At 36.4% G+C, this 18,314-nt stretch overlaps 1 protein-coding gene across 3 annotated transcripts in view; it reads right to left on the bottom strand.

Moving 5' to 3' along the window:
- Window positions 1-346: 346 nt before the first annotated feature.
- The window catches only part of EFEMP1 (EGF containing fibulin extracellular matrix protein 1), a 53,789-nt gene continuing 35,821 nt past the window's right edge, over window positions 347-18,314 (bottom strand). For 2 of the 3 annotated variants that reach the window (XM_062571774.1, XM_062571775.1), the window contains exons 6-12: window positions 13,228-13,350; window positions 9,488-9,607; window positions 6,617-6,736; window positions 5,031-5,150; window positions 3,356-3,479; window positions 3,033-3,228; window positions 347-1,031 (exon numbers count right to left, since the gene is read on the bottom strand). In XM_062571774.1, coding sequence (XP_062427758.1) covers window positions 873-1,031; window positions 3,033-3,228; window positions 3,356-3,479; window positions 5,031-5,150; window positions 6,617-6,736; window positions 9,488-9,607; window positions 13,228-13,350 — 962 coding nt within the window. In that variant the 3' untranslated portion in view covers window positions 347-872. The remainder of the gene's footprint in view (window positions 1,032-3,032; window positions 3,229-3,355; window positions 3,480-5,030; window positions 5,151-6,616; window positions 6,737-9,487; window positions 9,608-13,227; window positions 13,351-18,314) is intronic. The other variant, XM_062571776.1, reaches the window with a different exon arrangement.

An 18,314-nucleotide genomic window follows, 5' to 3' on the forward strand; every position in this document is an offset into this window, starting at 1 on the left:
ATAAGCAAATGCACTCAGTTCTTAGTATGCAACATAATGTTTCTGCAAAAATAGCATGTCTTTTACTGTTTGAAAATGCTGTACCCCTCTGACTAATAACTACAAACAGTGTTCTCCGAAGAAAGCACTGATATTCATGTGCCCAGCATGACGATTTTCCATTTGGAGTTTCTTTCAGTGTTGGGAGAAACTTTCTTACGATGGTGTTTTTCTTGGAGAAAACAGAATGTTATTCCATGGTATGCTTAACATAATCTGCATATAAAAACCCAATGTGAAATATTTCTCACAATGTAAATCTACCCTCAGCCCAGATTAGAAAAAAACAACTGATAGCACATAAACGTCTAAGGAAATAGATCTTTATTGACTGTTAACTTCTGTTACAAAGTAGTTAAAAAGAACAAATATATTTTAGCTTATCAGCTGTTACTTTGTATATCATTGATACTATATATTTTTTCCTTTTGAGATTGTCAGTGTAGTTGCATTAGAATTTAAAATAGAAACAACACAGAATATCACCTTTTAATTGCATGACCTACTTGGCTAGGAGAGGCGTGTAAAGCTTTACAGGACAGTATGAACATACAATTCTCATACAAAAGTGTAGTATGGATCTAGTCCAAGTAAGGTACTAAAAAAAGATTTAAATCTTTATACAGAAAGTGACAATGCCCACATTATAATATGGAACACATCTACTAATTTTGAATTTCAGGTGTAATGTGTGGATTACAGATATCAACTTACTAAACAAATCTTTTTTAAAAAAAGAAAAGAGCAAAATCTATAAATAAAATAGTAAGTGCTTTCTTTAAGATAATATTCTTTGGCTGCTTTAAGTGCCAGTGAAGGGCTACTGAAAACCATTAAAATGCATAAGGTCCCACTATTATTGTTAATCTTAACACTGAGCTTGTACGATAATTCAAACTGTTGACCGTTAGCATCTCCAGATCCACAATGTGTTCTCTTGGTCCTGATAGTGATTTCACCAGTACAAGCATTGCACTTACTGTGCTTGTTTGCTGAAAGAAGAAGAAGAAAAGTTTAATGCAGTCAAATCTAAAACGATCCCCTAGTTGCTTCAAGAGACTGCTTGTGTGTTACTACACTGTAAAAATGCTCTCTCTCCAGCACTGAGAGATACACAATGCAAGTATTATTTTAACATTTTTAAATGACCATGACTAATCTCACACCTGGCTTTGCTGGAGGGAAACCTTTACCTGACCAGGACTCAGAGGAATAAAGTGCACTGCAAAATCTGTTTCTGGTTATACTGACTCTCCTAAAGGATGTGAAAAGTGGTAATATATCCCAGGATGGTTTTTGTTTTTATTCCCATCTATCAGCTTTTAAAATATATAGGGAATAAGTAAACCAAGAAAAATCTAATGTATTTAGCAGCAGTGACATAGCATGTTCAGCAGAGGGACACTTTAAGTCTGCATCATGGCTCATATTCTAGAAGCTTATGGTCTCCCTTGTAAATATTGGGACTTTTGCAACTCGTGTGCCAATTGCGACTCCTTCTTGCACCACTTGAAGCACCCTTCCCAGGCTTGGGGAACCCCCCCATTGCTGGGGGACATCTACAGGTCCTGCCTGTGAAAAATGGCTTGGCATGTTATTACTTTGCTAAGCTGCTTTGTAATTTACAATTGATACTGAGCTCTATATATGAATCCAAGCCATCTTCTGTATCTTAGCCCTACACATACCTAGTTCCAACTTTTATTGAAACAATAGGAATAAATACTAAGCGAGCCTTTGTTTACTGCAGTCCTTTGGCAAGAATAAACACAAGCTTCCCTATTTTAAGGCTCATGATTTCTTGTTGGGTGGCAACAGAAGATTTGAACAGTAAATTTAATTACAGTATGAAAGAAAGTCAGGTTGAAGAATACATTGGAATCTAATCCTAACTAGAGTTGGAGTGATCCTGTTCTTAACAGTGGTTGACTGCCTATTTTCTTTTTTTAAAACAAACAGCAGTTGGTATTTTGACAGTTGTCCATAATGTGTGAGTAGTTATGGATTTTATGTGCAATAAACCTAGAGAAGAGCATTGTATTGTAAGTTACAGACTCAAAAGAGGAGTTCTTTGTTCTCATCTTAGAAAACTTAATGTAAGTAGCCAACACCACATATTAATATGCTTGTTTTTGTGATGCATTATCAAAACTGCCCAGCCTTCAGATTTGAAGGAAAAAACAAAGATGAACACCATCCAATTAATATCATCCTTCTGACTGAAGTTTTTGTGCTGATTCTCTTCTATTGTTTGCAGAAATAATAGACAAAGCAAAAAGGATTTTCCAAAAACTTGTAAATATTACAGAAAAATCAGATACCTCTTTCAAAAAAACCTTAAGTAATGAGATACATGTGATTGAAAGTGTATCAACTTAAACTGCCTTATACCAACAAGAAATTTCACTGTCATAAGTTATTTAAACTTGTATGTTTTTATGAAATAGTTGCAACACTATGTGAAAAGCAAAAGTTTTAATATCCTTCAACACAAAACATTTGTTGCAAGTTGGCCTGAACTTAGCACTCCTGAAATCAGTGCCCCATCCCAAACTCTTCCTGACTTCTTTGGCTTTTTTATTTTCTCACAGAAAAAAAAGTCAAGAGCACATAGAATCTTTCTATAACCCTCCTACAAAATATGTAAGACGTGTTAGTGCTGAGAGTGCAAGGCATAGAGGCATCTCATTTGAACCTCTGACATGACTGGCATAGACTTGCTAAACCTTCATGATCATTACTAGCGTTGTATTCAGTTAAAAGAAACAATTTGATTCTCCATTCATAGAGCTGTCATGTAGAACAGAACTTTTTAAAGTTTGTAAACCAAGTTTAGTAACAAAATATTAAAAAGCTGATAAACTTTGGATGCTCTTACATCACTTTTATGGGAACATTTGATGGCTTTGTTAAAAATGGCTAGGCACTGTAATGCCTTGGTAGTACCAGTAGTTCTTAGCCCTGCTCAGGATCTGCCTCCCACCAATACTCACTCTCAGATAAAATTCTCCATTTTCATTTCCAGACTTGATTCGGAATGTGTTAATAGTATTAGGATAAATAGTGGTTGCCTGAATCTGGAAGATGTCGGAGGGCACTGTTCTGTCTGAACGGATGCTCATGTATTTGTATACAACAGAGTAAGGCAGCTCTCGGCAAATGGCATTTGACACCGGGCAGATGCAGCGGCTGAAAAACAAACAAAAATAGATGGAATCTTTTATGATACTTGCGAACAAATGATACTTGCATTCTGTTGTATGTGATCATGTTGCCTTTGGAGGATAACCCTAAAAAACTAAGTGGTTTCTCTTACTTCTCAGATGTAAGGACATAGGGTTCTTGACATGGATTTCTTGGGTAACAACGAAAGCCTCCATGATAATTCCAGCAAATTTCATCCTCTCTGCATTCATTAGTAGTCTCACATTCGTTTATATCTAAGAGGAAGGGAAAGGGACTATGTCAATTCCCAACCCAAGGAAAGTAGATGAAAGGAAAGTTTGCTACAAAGAAATAGACACAAAGAATGTCTTAATTAAAACAAAACGAAACAAATGAGAAGCCACTTGCTTATCTGTTGAAACCGAACAGGCTTCCATCTTCTTTGCCTGCTCTTCTGGGGTCTGGCTATAAAGGGTTCCTCTATGCAGAAACTGAACACATTTGTTTTTTCAGTGTTAATTAAGTCTGCTGAAGATGCTTAGTTGATTAAAGAAACACATTAATGATGTTAGATACAATGCAACCGTAGGAATACTGTGAAGTTTCTAATCAGCAAAGATGCCTTGCTGAATCACTTTGTAGCAGAAGTATCCGGTAGACAGAGCAAAGATGCCTTGAGAAAGAAAGGCAATTTAAGTCTTTTGTAGGATCTCATTTTTAATTGCCTGGGTTACAAGGTCTAGTTAAAATGTTTAGTTAATGGTTAAATTTTAACTAATACAAATTAGTCTTCCCTTATTTATTTATTTATTTTTCCTCCTCGAAAATAACCTTGAATAGAGATAGGGACTGTCACACTCATGTTCTATTAATGCTGTATTATCCCTTTAGCGCCAGAACGCAGCTATTACCTGCCCATATACTCTGCTGAAATTAACTCAGCCACAGAAAGGGTTTTTTCAGTTGTAATCTCTGAGAAGGCAGAAATATAGACTTCAGAATGTCAGTCTAACTACCGTAAACATTCTGTATCAGCTATTATTCTTAAGAACTGAATGAAAATAATATGAAATTTCTAGACAATCATTTTCATAAGCCGTTTATTTCCTCATCCCTTCCTGACAAATATTAGTGCATCTATTTATTTCTAAAAATATACTGTTAAATCAGTTTCTGTATTAGATAAACAATGGTTTTTGTGCTTAATAAATTGCCCCATAGTGTTTCATAATCAGATGCAAAGAGACATTTAGCCTCAGTGAGAAAAAACGCATATATTTTAAAATTATGATACTGGCATTCTCTAGCACCTAACCAGAACTGAACAACTGATCTGAACGCTTATTTTCTAAACACAGTACAAATTTAATAGGCTGCTCAACATTCTCACACTTTTTTTCCTCTTATCAGAGAGAACATATGCCTTTCATTTCTGGTGTGGCAGGATTTAGGAAACTCTGTAAAATGAAACAGATGATATAAAGCCATGTTTACCATCTATAACAAATGGCCTAACTTTTTGCAGAGATATTTCTCTCTGAAACTCTACCTACGCACCCAAGACAAGTTTAACTTTACGGTTCCTGAGATTGACTACTTTGTTCTCAGAACCTGAAGGATTTAGAGCTTCAGCTGAGGGATTCAAATAAAGAAGGAATTAATATAAAGTATGCAATCAATCATCAAATATATTATCAACACGTCTTTCTGTAGCATAATGATAATGCTGTCATAAAATGTAAACACATAGATGGCAAGTATTCTTAGTCTTGCTTAAAATGTTATTAATGCTGCAATATTTAAACTGTTAAAATGCAGGCACTTACCTTGACATGTTCTGCCTCCTACTACCTGGTACCCTTCGGGGCAGACACATGAGAATTTTCCTGGTTCATTGACACACTGATATTGACACATGTAACTTGAAGTTCTGCATTCATCAGTATCTGTAGAGCATCAAAATGGCTTAAGGTTATTGTTTTTAGCATCTAACTTGTTACAGAATGAAATACAGTGACTAAATGCTAGTTTTAACAGAAGACAAATGATTCCAGTCTGAAAGGAACACTTTCTCCAAAATCTGAAATGTACAGCTTAACATTTCAAAGTTTTAAGCAAAAAAAAATATATATATTATTTTATTTTTTAATCTATTTATGTTTTATCTATAATCTTCAAAAATGAGAACTGCATTTATTTTGAGGAATCAGAAGTTAAATTCATAAACTTCAGAACAAGTTTGATAAAATAACTGCGGATAGAGTCTACATTTTTAGTATTCTAAAATGTGATTCCCTCTAAAAAACCCACAAACCTGAGATTAACTAGCAAAGCAAAATATTGTGTTTATACTTGTGTGCTAGCCCAATGGAGCAGCTCTTTAGGAAAGAGGTCCAGACCTCTCTTTTGTCTTCAAATGATATATGATCTATGTTATTCTCTTTTCCTTTTTGTATCTTTGTGTAACTATCAGTCCTTTGCTACAGGAACGCAGCATGAAACTGAATTTAACAATGTATGTCATTACCGCAAGATTAAATTAAATGAACAAAAAACTAAGGAGTGACCTGAAAAACAGTGTAACATGCTCCTACTCTGAAACTTGAGCCCAGTTTCCAATTTTATGGCAAGAATTTTCCTTGGAGGCTATGTATTTATGCTCCCCATTCTTTTCACTTGCAAGGAGGATTAGCTTAAGAACCTCACAGAGGGAGCATCTGTGATAGCTCTGCTGGCTCGTTTAGGAGTGCAGTGGTAAACCAAAAAGACCTCTTTGGCTTGAAGTCCAGCAGAAAGAATATGGGCTTTAAGGGTGAGATCATCATGTGTCCAAAAGGAGATTAGAAGACCCCTGTAGAGACTCTGGCAGAGGAAATAAAGTGTCGATTGTATAATCATCAGGAGACGTGCTGTTTGTATACACCGGCTTGAAAGCACCTCAAAAGCACAACTGCCATTTCCTTACAATCACAAATTTAAGGTATTATTTTCAGAGGAATCTAGCAATACAGAGAATTGCGCTTGTTTTTGGTTTGCATTCCTTTCCAATTCTTTTCCTAGTCATCAGAATTAGACCACACACAATTCAAGTGAGTTTGTGAAGTAAACATTCAAAAGCCTGCCTCTCCCCAGCTGTGATCTGAACAATAATGTCTGTACTGTTTTGCACTTACCATTAAAGCGAGGATACCTATATCTATACATACCTGAAAGCAGCTGCAACTACTAAGGTGGCTATGTCTGTAGGCAACTACATTTGCAGCATAAGAAATAAGTGTCTTAAGGTTTGTGCTTAGAAATTGCACCTATAAACAGGGTGGCTCCACTTAGATTATACCTCTTAATTCACAGAAAGACTTTTGGGAAAATAAATGAAAAATGTTCTTGCTTCCAAGAACAAAAAAATGTTTACCTTCACAGTTGATTCTGTCACTGCTTAATTCAAATCCCGGATTACACTGACAGATGAAAGAACCAAGTATATTGTAACACTGTTGTGCACATGGATTATTGGCATCACATTCATTTATGTCTGAAAGGAAAAATTACAGATATTTATCTTTTCTAGCTGGTAGTCAGGCTGATTAAATGTCTTAGTCCTTAGTCTGGGTCCGTTGTTTATCAACTCAGCTGACTGTATCAATGCAGATCTGCAATCACTGGAAAAGTGTCAGATCTATGCTTTTCATTCCATGTAGAAAAGAGTATTTTTCCAGGAATGAGAGTTATTCTAATATGCAATGAGTTCTTCCAAAAATGTTTGGTGCAGCTCTTAAACTCCACATTCCAGTATCTTTTTCTTCAGGTATGAAATGCCAAGTCTATAAATAATTGATATAAGGAGCATATACTGATAAGACCTCTCAGCATGCAGTGGTTAAAATTTATCTGAACTATTTATTACTCCTAAAATCTGTTCTTTCAAATTCCATTACCATTATAACATGAACCTTTGAGACCAGTGGAGAATTCTGCAATGCTCTAAGGCCTAAACCATTCTGGGAGAAAGTATTTTTCTATGCTATGTTTTTTCCATGATGTGCCCATCTTAAGAACGTATGTGAGGACATAGCAATCTGAGAAGAAAAGTAATTTTAATGGAAAGTTTATATAAGCGTAACTACCTCTGGAATCTATAATGCTTATTTTTCATATGTTGACTAACTGTTGCTCCTCTATCATTGACTGTTTAGATTTTAGTGTATTTTCCCTTGAATTGCTTCCATGTGTATTTTCCATCCATATTTTTACATGTCTATCAAATATAATCAATAATAGACAGCTGAATTTTGAATAACTTTTGAATTCATGGCTATTGCAAATATTAATAAATTATTTCAGCAACACGCAGTCAGCTACAGATACAACTAACGAAACTGACAGTATCTACTAAGATCAGCCGTTCACAAACAGTAAAACAGTGAGAGGGATGTTAATTTTTTATATGATAAACCTTCAGGCCTGAAGAGGAGGTAACATGGGAGAATTGATTATGAATCTCCTCACTCTCCCCCCAGTTCCCAAGCTTTAGTTAATACCTACCAAAAGTGCAAAGAATGTACATCATGACAACGCTACCGGAAGGAATAAAATAAGCCAAAGCCACAATTCCGTTTATTTTCCTTTCAAAAAAGATTGACTCACTTCCAATATATGCAAAAGTTGTAATACAAAAGTAATCTGTACAGCGAATCACTTCTGGCAGGTGACTGATGCAAATGTGAAAGTGTGTCTTGAAGTGGCAACCATTCATTTGCAAATTTTCTTGTTGGGATGTATTTTACCTCTTTTTCTGAGAGCATTTTGTTACAGTGGGAGGCCAGCAAGGGTCACAGAATGGTCCTCTGTGTCACTTCACAACCGTGCATGGTACCAGTGTACTTGACAAGATGTGGCAATGCTTGGAAATAATGGTGGCAGCTGGAAACCCCCAGAGATAGTGATTATACCCATACAGAAACTCAGTGACTCCTGGTCATCTTCTATTGATTATCATGGCTGTTCCCCTTCTATTCCTAGATGAGATCCTAGTTCTGTTAAATCAACAGCCAAATTTCTGTTGACTTCCAAGCAGCTGGAATTTCAGCTCCAAGATAGCATGTTGTATGAGAATGAAAGTTTCTCAGAAAATGAGTCTTCCTTTCCCTTCATTATTCAGTACTCAGAACAAAAGAGGATTTGGCCTACCCTAATGTATTAAGCATTAGGCTACTTACCTTGTTTCTTATACTGTTCCCGAATGCCTTCTACTAGGAATTTTGGAAAAAAAGGATACTGGGCTAAGTGAAACTCTGTTAAGACTCAGTACGCCTATACTTGTGTCTTGCTTGCCATAGATAGAGAAAGCTGATTTCCTGACTTCCTACTTCTTAGTTTTATTCCAAAAATTGTGGGACACAAAATGGAAACATGTTCTGTTCTTTATGAATGTTTTAACAATGGTCTTAGTAGCATTACTGAGAAGTTCCTGCAATATGTCAAAATAAATGCCTTTTTGAATTATGGAAAATTATCAACTTTGCTTAAGAAATAGCATCTTTCTACTAAGTATCTATATTTGTTTTTTTTCAATACCTTGAACTTCAGCAGATATAGTCTCCTTTTTATTATTTTACTAGCTATAATCCTTCTAGTACAGATCGCATGTTTTCAAACTCAGCAGCAGTTTTAGAGCTTCACCATGCTTCTGTCAGTGGTTTACTTTTAAAGGCATGAATATGAGTCTTCCACAGACTTCATTTTCATTTTTAACATTATTTCCCAGTGATTCACACTGGAATGCAGATGTTTTCCTTCATCACTACATTTATTATGTACTAACAATAATTACACCTAACTGTAGAGGAATGGTGTTGGCTTCCCCTGCTTCCTACTTCTAAGGCCTTTGTTTTGTATGGGAATAGTATCACGAAAGCCAATGGTGCTGGAAAGCAATCCACCATAACTTAAAGAATAATCAAGTCTCAGATTAAGTATTGAATAAACCTTCCAGTATTCCAGTTGCCAAACTAGATGTTCCTCAGAAACTTGCTGTGCCAACAGAGCAGAACAAGTTTTCAATATGAGTCGCCAGTTTTAGGTCTAATCCTCTTGCACTTCTCAGATCACTTGTAGCGGAGCCTCAAAATACAGCAGCTGGTATGCCTTACTTGCTCGTATTTATTTGCTGCAGTAAATTGGGATGAGGGCACTTAATTTAGAACAATGGGAATCTAGTCACGTGTCAGTATTTGTCACTGCGCCAAGTAAGCTGATGCATAAGTGCATGCAGAGAAGTTCTTACCTACACAGGTGTGGTTGTTGGATGCTAATTGGAAACCAGCATTGCATTGGCAATAATAGGAACCAGGAGTGTTCACACATCGATGGTGGCAATATGGAGGCAGAGTGCATTCATCTATGTCTGAGTTATTAGAAAGGAAAAATTAGTTCATATGGAATCATGGAAGTTCATTGCTGCTGTCTGGCATCTAAAGAAATTGTCAAGTTAATTAAGTTTGATTAAATGGGGGAAAAAAGCAGCTTAAGCGAGCTAGATTCTGCTAATGGGAACACTGTTATATCCTTTAAGTAATTTTTGTTAAAACTTGTTTTATACTGATTGTCTTCTAGCCTCTGAGTTCAACACACATTCCAATCTTATTCTTTATTAAGTTCCACAGTATTGCTTACTCTTGTGTATTCTGTATAGGCAAAACCCAAAATGCCTCATTCTGTTTTTCAACCAAGAATCTTCATGATCAGACACAATGCAGAACAACAGTGACTGTGGCTCATAGCTCTTTCTCTTTCCAAAAGTGTACACACAGTGCATTTAGCATATGCTAAATATGCTAAATCTTTTCACCTCAATTAGAAATAAAGTCTGAATTTTCTCTATTGTGAGTACAGGGGAACAGCAAGAACACATGATAAGCAGGTCTGAAAAGGAAATGGACAGTTCTGGTCCTACAGTGATCCTACAGAAACTGGCTGCCTATCCCAAAAGCCCTCAAAACTTCACTGCTCCTTCCTCTGACTTACCTTCCTAGATAGAGCAGCATGACAGAGAGCACCTTCTGGCTGTGCTCTCTGGTTCTGAGGACAGCAGTCAGACTGGCTGGAAGTTGGTGCTATCTCAAGCAGTACTAACTTTCCACAGACTCTCCCTGCTGATTAGCCTAAGTTTGAGGCAGAGCAGGCTGCCTTTCGAAGTTTCAGCATTCCTAATGTGCAGAGTTTTCACCTGTAAACCATACCAATGTGCAACAGCCCATTCTTTTACCTGTCTTAATTTGAGAAGTTTCCTTGCATTCTGGAGGGGACATTGCCTCTACTTTTATGTACCTGCAAAACACTTTTTACTATGTCATAATGTTGATCATGCAAGCATATGCAGCAGATGTAGTTAGCTGCGGCCTGCATAAGCTTGGTAAAGAAATCTGTGCCGTGTTCTGTACATGTACACAATGTGATATTTCAAGGGCTCAACACTCAGACAAATAAGACCAGTTTTCACTGGAACAAAGAAAGGCACTTCCCATATCCATGCCAGATCTTGAGTTTCCTACCTCCAGCTGTTTCCACCATAGATGTGTTTAAAAAGAGGCCAAGATTATTTTTTTTTAATTATGTGGAAAGTGTTTGTTTTAATATCAAATAAAAAAAATCTTTAGAGGTTAACCCTTTCTTTGTCAATGCTGCAGGCACAGGTTGGGACTAAGCTTAGAAGGGATGTATTCTGGATGGTTCTGAGTGAAAAGGTTAGACTGGAAAATTCCTGACTATCTGTACAGTAGCAATTGTTGTCACTGTAACTCTTGTTGCAGAGAGAAATTCTGAACTAGAAATGGAATAAATTAGGAGGCCCAAAAGATCTTTTCCATCTTTGATTTTTACAGGACCAAATTCTTACAAACTGCTGTTTAAAGATCTGATTATACAATACAGGCATATGAGCAATGCTTTGATTTTCAGGAACTACATTTATGTAGTACACAAAGCACATTAAGTGCTTCCAGAATTACACTGCAATTCAATGGGAGTGTTCCCTGAGGGATTAGGCTAAAACTTTTGTGCACACAGTTCCATGCAGACCTAAGGGCTAAGCACAATCTAATCAATACAGCCAAATCTTCTGATGGAAGTAATGTTGGAAAACTATTCCCTTTATTTGCAGTCCCATTTTCCAGATAAGAGGAATTTTGTGATATGCAAACAAGTAAATTTTTCAAAAAATGAAAAAGTAGGGTTTTTTAGGTAATTATCAATTAACTCTTAGAAATAAGTATTTTTCTCTCTCTGTCTTCAAGCCAAAAAAGTCTGGAAAAAATTTGTTCAAATTTGAGAGAAACATTTCCTCCCATATGGAGAATCTCTATCAAGATCTGGCCCCAAGAACATTTTCTGGCTAAGTTGTTATAAAATCCCCCAAGACAGCCTTTATTCTGAAATACTGACAGTACTAAGTGTAGTGATACACTTATAATTGAGGTCAGTGTATAATATCTAACACAGGTGTTATTCTTGGTTTTGACCTAAATAGGAGAAGGGAAAAATCCCTTTCCAGACACCTTCATGTATAGATTTACATGCACAACAATATTCACATGTAGATACGAGGGTGTATTCTACTGCCGCTTTTATTTTCAGTGCTGTTAACATATGTCCTGCAAGACTTCCAGGTAGTACCATGAGTCTTGTCTTTAAAAGTGTTACTGCATAGCAGTAATACACAAAATTCAGATTCTTCTTTAATATCAACAATCTGTCAAAGCTATTTCTGTACCTACATTCCAAACTACTCATCCTACTCCTGCACAGAGAGAGTACTGAGAAATATCAGATCTGTGTTTATACCCATTTGTCAGTTCAGAGTCTGAACCACGGCTCCTGGGAAAGAGATAAGAATTTTTCTGCTCATTTCTATAGCTCTTAACTCAGAACCTTAAAGAAGAGGTTCAGCCATGCCCAGAAATGTATGTTATTCTAAATGTGTATTGAAATTGCCCCAGTTTCCCTCCTCTTATTAGGCCTATTTGTAGCCTTGGCAAGGCTTTCTTAATGGACAAAAAAGTCTTCTAAGGCCTTCAAAGGCAGGATCTCTAACTTGAAGCAAAAGAGGAAAACCTTGAAGTTCTGTTGTTCTTGTTCTGCTGAGGACAAAAAAATGCTCTTCTCTTAGACCACATAAAACCAGTCCTGTGTCTTATAGAGAGACACACACTTGAATGTCACCTCACGATGTATACATTTGATTCTGCTATTTCATAGCTGTTTTCATTATCGCTGCCAAATGTAAGGGTGAAGGCTGGAGTGCCTATAAAAGCAACTTGCTCATTGAAATGATGATTAAAGAGCTGCTAAATAAAGTCTAAAGAGGGACTGAAGGAACAAAATAACAGCACTTTTGTGTAACATACACAAATGAAGGTGGAATAGGAAAGATGTTGTGTTTACACAGTTCATGAATGTAATTTAATGCTATGCTTGTATAGGTTCTAAGAGTGCTGATAGTCTATATTGGTGTAAAGAATTAAGCACAATTGTTTATAATTCACAAACATCTTGCATCTGCACTCAGAGTTGCCATTTCTTTCATTTTTGTTCATAAACTGGGTACTGAGACAGACTGTGCAAGGAGGATCTGCAGAGCAGGGATTAAGTCTGTGTGTAGGTACTGCTCTGTTCTGCAGATCTGGATTTAAGTCTCAGCCGGGTCAGTGGAAAGACATGCTTCAGTTTGTCACTATATTTAAACTCATGATTATATCTGGAACATTAAACAATACCCCAATACAAATAATAAATACAGTGGTAACTATTAAGAAAATTAATCTTGTGAAGCTCAACTCCAACTGTTGACTAAAAATAGTTTCTAGTTCCATGTTTTAGTAATTAGTTATTGTGATAAAGTGATTATTCCTTTGCCTTTCAGAATTATATACAGATTTGCACTGTAATATATTACAGTATAATATAGACTTTAAAATTAGTATAAAATTTGAAACTTTAGAAAATGATTTAGTCTAGAGCAAGACTTACCCACACATTGGTCCCCGCGCTTTTGATATCCTGGAGGACACTGGCAGCTGAAGGACCCTCTTAAATTGACACATACTTGGTCAGCTCTACAATTATGGGTTCCTGTTGCACATTCATCTATATCTTTATAAAAACAGCAAACACAACATTAGTCATGAAGCTTTATTAAAATACTTAAACAGTTGAAATATGTTTTACCTGCCTTCAGGCTACCTATAAATGAAGGCAGCAAAGTTCAGATATACTCCAAAGATGTAATCATAGTATTTATTCCATTTACAGGACATGCAAGTTGTTAGACTTCTGATAGCTTTAATTCTGATATCTGGTATATGAAAATATTTTCAGATACGATTATTATTTTAAACAAGTAGATACAAATGTTTGCTAGATACCATAATTCTGTTGTACTTCTCACTATGAAACTTTTTGTAAACCTCTTGCAACTTTATCGTATTTTAACTATTTGTTTTTTTTTCCAGGCTGATTGTTTGTTGCATGCTGAATTATTCTGGAAAACTTCAACAAAAGCAATTCAGCCTTTTCCAAGAATGAGACAAGTTAGAAATATGTTCTTTTGCTAATGTCAAAAGGATTCTAGTGATCTTCTTTGCAAGGTTCCCGTGCCCCATACTTTGGTGGACAGGGACTTGAAACATAGTATGTGGTGGTCTTTTTATCAGGGATACATCTGTCTTTGGTCATTCCCATGAAAATTTCCTTGATTGAGTCAATCTGTTAAACTATTTGGAAACAGTTTACATATGTTTGTATTTGAGTAGCAGAGTTAAAAATGCAAAGACTACATTCACACTTTTCGGTGCAATTCAGGCAGCTTTTCATTCTTACTGAATGCGGGTTTATACAAGTATAAAAATGACATTTTGATTTTGCCTATTCCTTGTAACTCCTGGAGGTACTTAATTATAATTAAACTGCATGTGCTGATAAATAGGTTGTGTACAATGGAATTATAATTATCTTTCTCATTTGAACATCCAAAATGTTAGAGAGCTTTTTATTGTAACCTGACACAGTACAGTGAAAGGACTTTGCAACTTTGACATTCTACATAATTTGGAGACTCTAGGCTGAATAAACAAATTCCTTAAAACTTATGATCTCTAGTTTACAAATCTCAGCTGACCTCTCTATTTGTATAGGCACTTGGGACGTTAGAACATCACCAGTGGCAGATTCTGGGTGGTGCTTTGGAAAAAATGATGGATTCTTTCACATAGCAAATGAAAACAAATTTGACCACAAGATCCAATAAAAAATAAACCATCAACAGTTTGAATTAATTCTCAGTGTTTGTTCTTTCCCCAAAGGTCCAAATATTTTACATACATTTCCTCTTTATCTGACAGGAAAAATAAAGTGCTTTTATGTTAACCTTCTCTTTGCATTTTGCATAGTATCAGTTCTAAAACTGCTGTGTCGATGCAGAACTTGCTGACTGCATTGTTCTGCATTGCTAGCTGAAAAGCACATTCTTAGGTGTAAAGATTTTCAGGGACTACATCTGGCTGCCTCATACCAATCATACACATCATTAAATGCTACAGCTAAAGCACTGTGGACTCAATGCAAGTCTTTGCAGGGACTTCACTGGGCTTTGCATGTATTTCCAGTCCCTACAAAAGTTGTACATAAAATTGACATAATACTCATACAGTTACATATCTTTTTTAAGTATACATATTGTTGCAGTGTATTGCAAGAAAGCAAGCATATTTGGTCTACAGGAGCTTCAGATTTGAGGAAAATTAATATGAGTTAGCTTTTAAGGTAGATTAATTAAACAGCATTAAACTCTGATATAGTCACTTGCATCCATGACTTGAATTTCATTTAGCTTGTTTCTCTATGGACTAGTAAGCTACTTCAGCTAAATCAAGTAAACCAGACTGGCTTATGAACTCAGTGTCTTTTATTTTTCTGATGGTAAGTTTGAAAGAAAAAAAATACTCAAAAGTAATTTGACTGCTAGCCTTCTTTTCACTTGAAAACTCTTGGAGGATTTGACATAATGACCCCAAAGATCTGTGTTCATAAAATCTTTTGAGGCTTGTTTCAAGGAATTGTTTAGAGCTCTTCTAAAGCTAAGCTTCTTACTCAATTTAGTACTCTGAACTAAGTTGGTTCTTAGCTGTGACCCTATGTCTTATGTGTCCTTCAGATGTCACGAAAATACGTATCAGCATGTGGAATATTCTCTGTGGATCTGAGATCTTTCTATGCTAGTATTGCTATTCTGCAGTGTCATGGTACCTTCTGCTATTTTGGCTGTTTTCCCTGGATGGCTTTTGTTGAGATAGGCAAGCTTGGGAAAAAGATACAAGGAAAGAAGTATTGATGAGAGTTCTTGGAGAACTTTTTGTGGCTTTATGATATCTTCAATGGAAGATGACGTAGTGCCTGAGATGGGAAGTGAAGGTGATTAGCAAAGGAGCCTCTAATGTTTACTGGGGACAAGGAGCAGCTGCCATGCTTGAAGCACTTCTGCTCATATAGCTGCACAGAAATCAGTAATGCTAGATGAAGGCCAATGATCTGAAGGTTATGTTCTTAAGTTCTTCAAGGAAAATACTGCGGGAAGAGGACAACAGGCAGCTATGCTAGAAAGGTTTCTGTGCTGGAATATTCAGTTCTGAGATAGCTAGTATCGCAATAATTATAGATCTGTCTGCTGTTGTGACTGAAATAAGGGTAAGGAAGTGAGTGGAAGATTTCAGTGCTGAAAGTAGTGCCAAATGTGAATTCTATTGATGTGATACCAGCAGCAGCCCAACCCTTGTGGAGTGAGGAAGACTGGTGGATTTTGCAATGTGATCTTGCTGAACAGTACTCTGCTCTCAGTGACTGAGGCCCAAAGAGAAGTACTAAGCTTTCTGGTATTTGACAAATGTGACCTGAATCAGCCTCCATTAAGACCATATTTCTTCCTCTAAGTGTCCTGAAAGTTATTAAGGCAACAAAGAAATGGAACTCATAGGAAAGAAGCAACAAGGATGCTTGAGGTCTGACTTGCAATGAGGCACATCTGCTCCATTTTTCTCTGGCAAGGCAAAAGTAACATTACGTGGACTATTCTTCCCAGGCTTTCTTCCCCATATGAAATAGCATAACATTAAACTGGTATTGCCAATATTAATCTGGAACTCCCCCTTACATGTTTGCTCATGGTTCTTGGAGCAACAGACTGACTAACTTCAGTTGTTTAGAACAGTCTGAATTGTGATTAGTCGGAAGCTTTTAGACTGTTTTTCCAGTTGTGGCCCCACTTTATGAAAACTCAGCAGCTCTGAAGTCTTCATTCCATTATTCTAAGAACTTGGTTTTTTTTTCCATTTAAATTGAGCTTCTTCAATACATAAGATTCCTAGCTTGTGGACCATGGCTTGCACAGTGCCCTCCAATCTTGCGACTGATCTGCAAGCTGCATCCTAATTTTGTTTCAAGAGCAAAAAATACTGGGATGAGACAGCAGTCACACAAAGCACATATGTAAAACATACTTTTTCTTAAATCCTACCACCTAATTCAATTTGATCTTAACAAAATCCTTGGAATTAAATGTGAATAGCAATGAGGGTATTGGGAATCCATACTTTTGGTTTCTACCTAATGCAGACACCCAAGACCAGACTGATTTGGCAACTGCAAAGACACAGCAAGCTGGGGCAAGGCTGTAACAGAAACTCCTACAGGAACATCACTGAGCTTACTAAGTTCAATTCTAAGACCAAGATAGATTTGTTTGACCTTTCCTCTCTAGCATGATGCTTAATAATGTGTGTACGTGCATGTGTATTTAAAATAATTAAAGAAATTAAAACAAGACACTCCACTGCGCACACTTGTCTCTCTGGGGAGAAACTGAAAGAACAAACATGTGACAGATGTTTGTCATGTTGCTTAATGCACTACTGGAAAGCACTCAAGATACCACAGTGATGACTGCAGTATAAGAAACAGATCTAGAAGGAAAATAATTAGCTTTTACAAGCTTATTCTTGAGCATCTCTCTCTTTCCTCTGCATCTTCTTTTCCAAATTCAGTGTCACCATGATAGTTTGTTTCCGCATTTCAGCAGTTGATGCCATAGCTGAAGCTTCTATCTCAAACAAATTTAATGCAAGCTGTACCTGAAAATACTCTCAACTCATTCCTTAGTAACTTAATTGATTAAATTTAATTTCTACATGTTTTACACACACATTTGCTCACCCAGGTAGCTATTTCAAATCATACTGGTAACTCATAATTAAAATTATCTCCTCTTTTAACATTACCCTTTCTTCCTATCTTTATATTTTCTAATCTCAATTAACTTTCTAAAAGGTCACGCTATTCACTGCATATAAATAAAATCTGTAGGTTTGCATTAAATTGTTAAACAAATGGTGTGGTATTTGATGACAGATACATGCATCCTACAAAGTATTTATTAATTTTTAAACTCACTGCATCTCTTTGATCTAAGATATTGCTCAAGGAAACAAATAATAGATAAGAATTACCCCCGACATCCTATCATTTGCTTACCATAAAAAACAATGAGCCTATAGCAGCAAAATCCAAGGCTGAAAAGCTGAGCTATCCATTGCTCTCTGACAAACAGTTCCAGAGAAGCCCCTAGTAGGACCTCTCCCCTGAGTTTACTGGTTGTTGCTCTTCAGGTATAAAAATCTACAGGCCTTTCCTGGAAACCATCACAAGAGACAGAGCTGCTGTTATGCGCCTTTGGGTTCTACTACATGTTGTTGTATAAATGTCTGTTTTGTGATGGAGAGTTTTAATTCATTCTTTTGTGTGTTAACTCAAGTACCAAAACTTAGTATTTCCATTAAGCCAGGCTACATAGCTTGATCCCAGTGGAGTCAGTACACTTTTAATTGAGGTTGGAGCCATTTTATTCCCAGACACTCCTTCCTCTGAAATGACTTGGGTCTCTCTAACAATCATTTTGCAGATCTTATTCAAAAACTGAGCTGGGTTATCTTCAGTGTCTTGATCACTGTAATAACTAAACTCAGATAATTCCATAGTTTTTTTTAATAGGCTGCTGGAGAGCAAACTGT

This window comes from Rhea pennata, chromosome 3 (assembly GCF_028389875.1).
Source record: "Rhea pennata isolate bPtePen1 chromosome 3, bPtePen1.pri, whole genome shotgun sequence".
Classification (NCBI taxonomy): domain Eukaryota; kingdom Metazoa; phylum Chordata; class Aves; order Rheiformes; family Rheidae; genus Rhea; species Rhea pennata.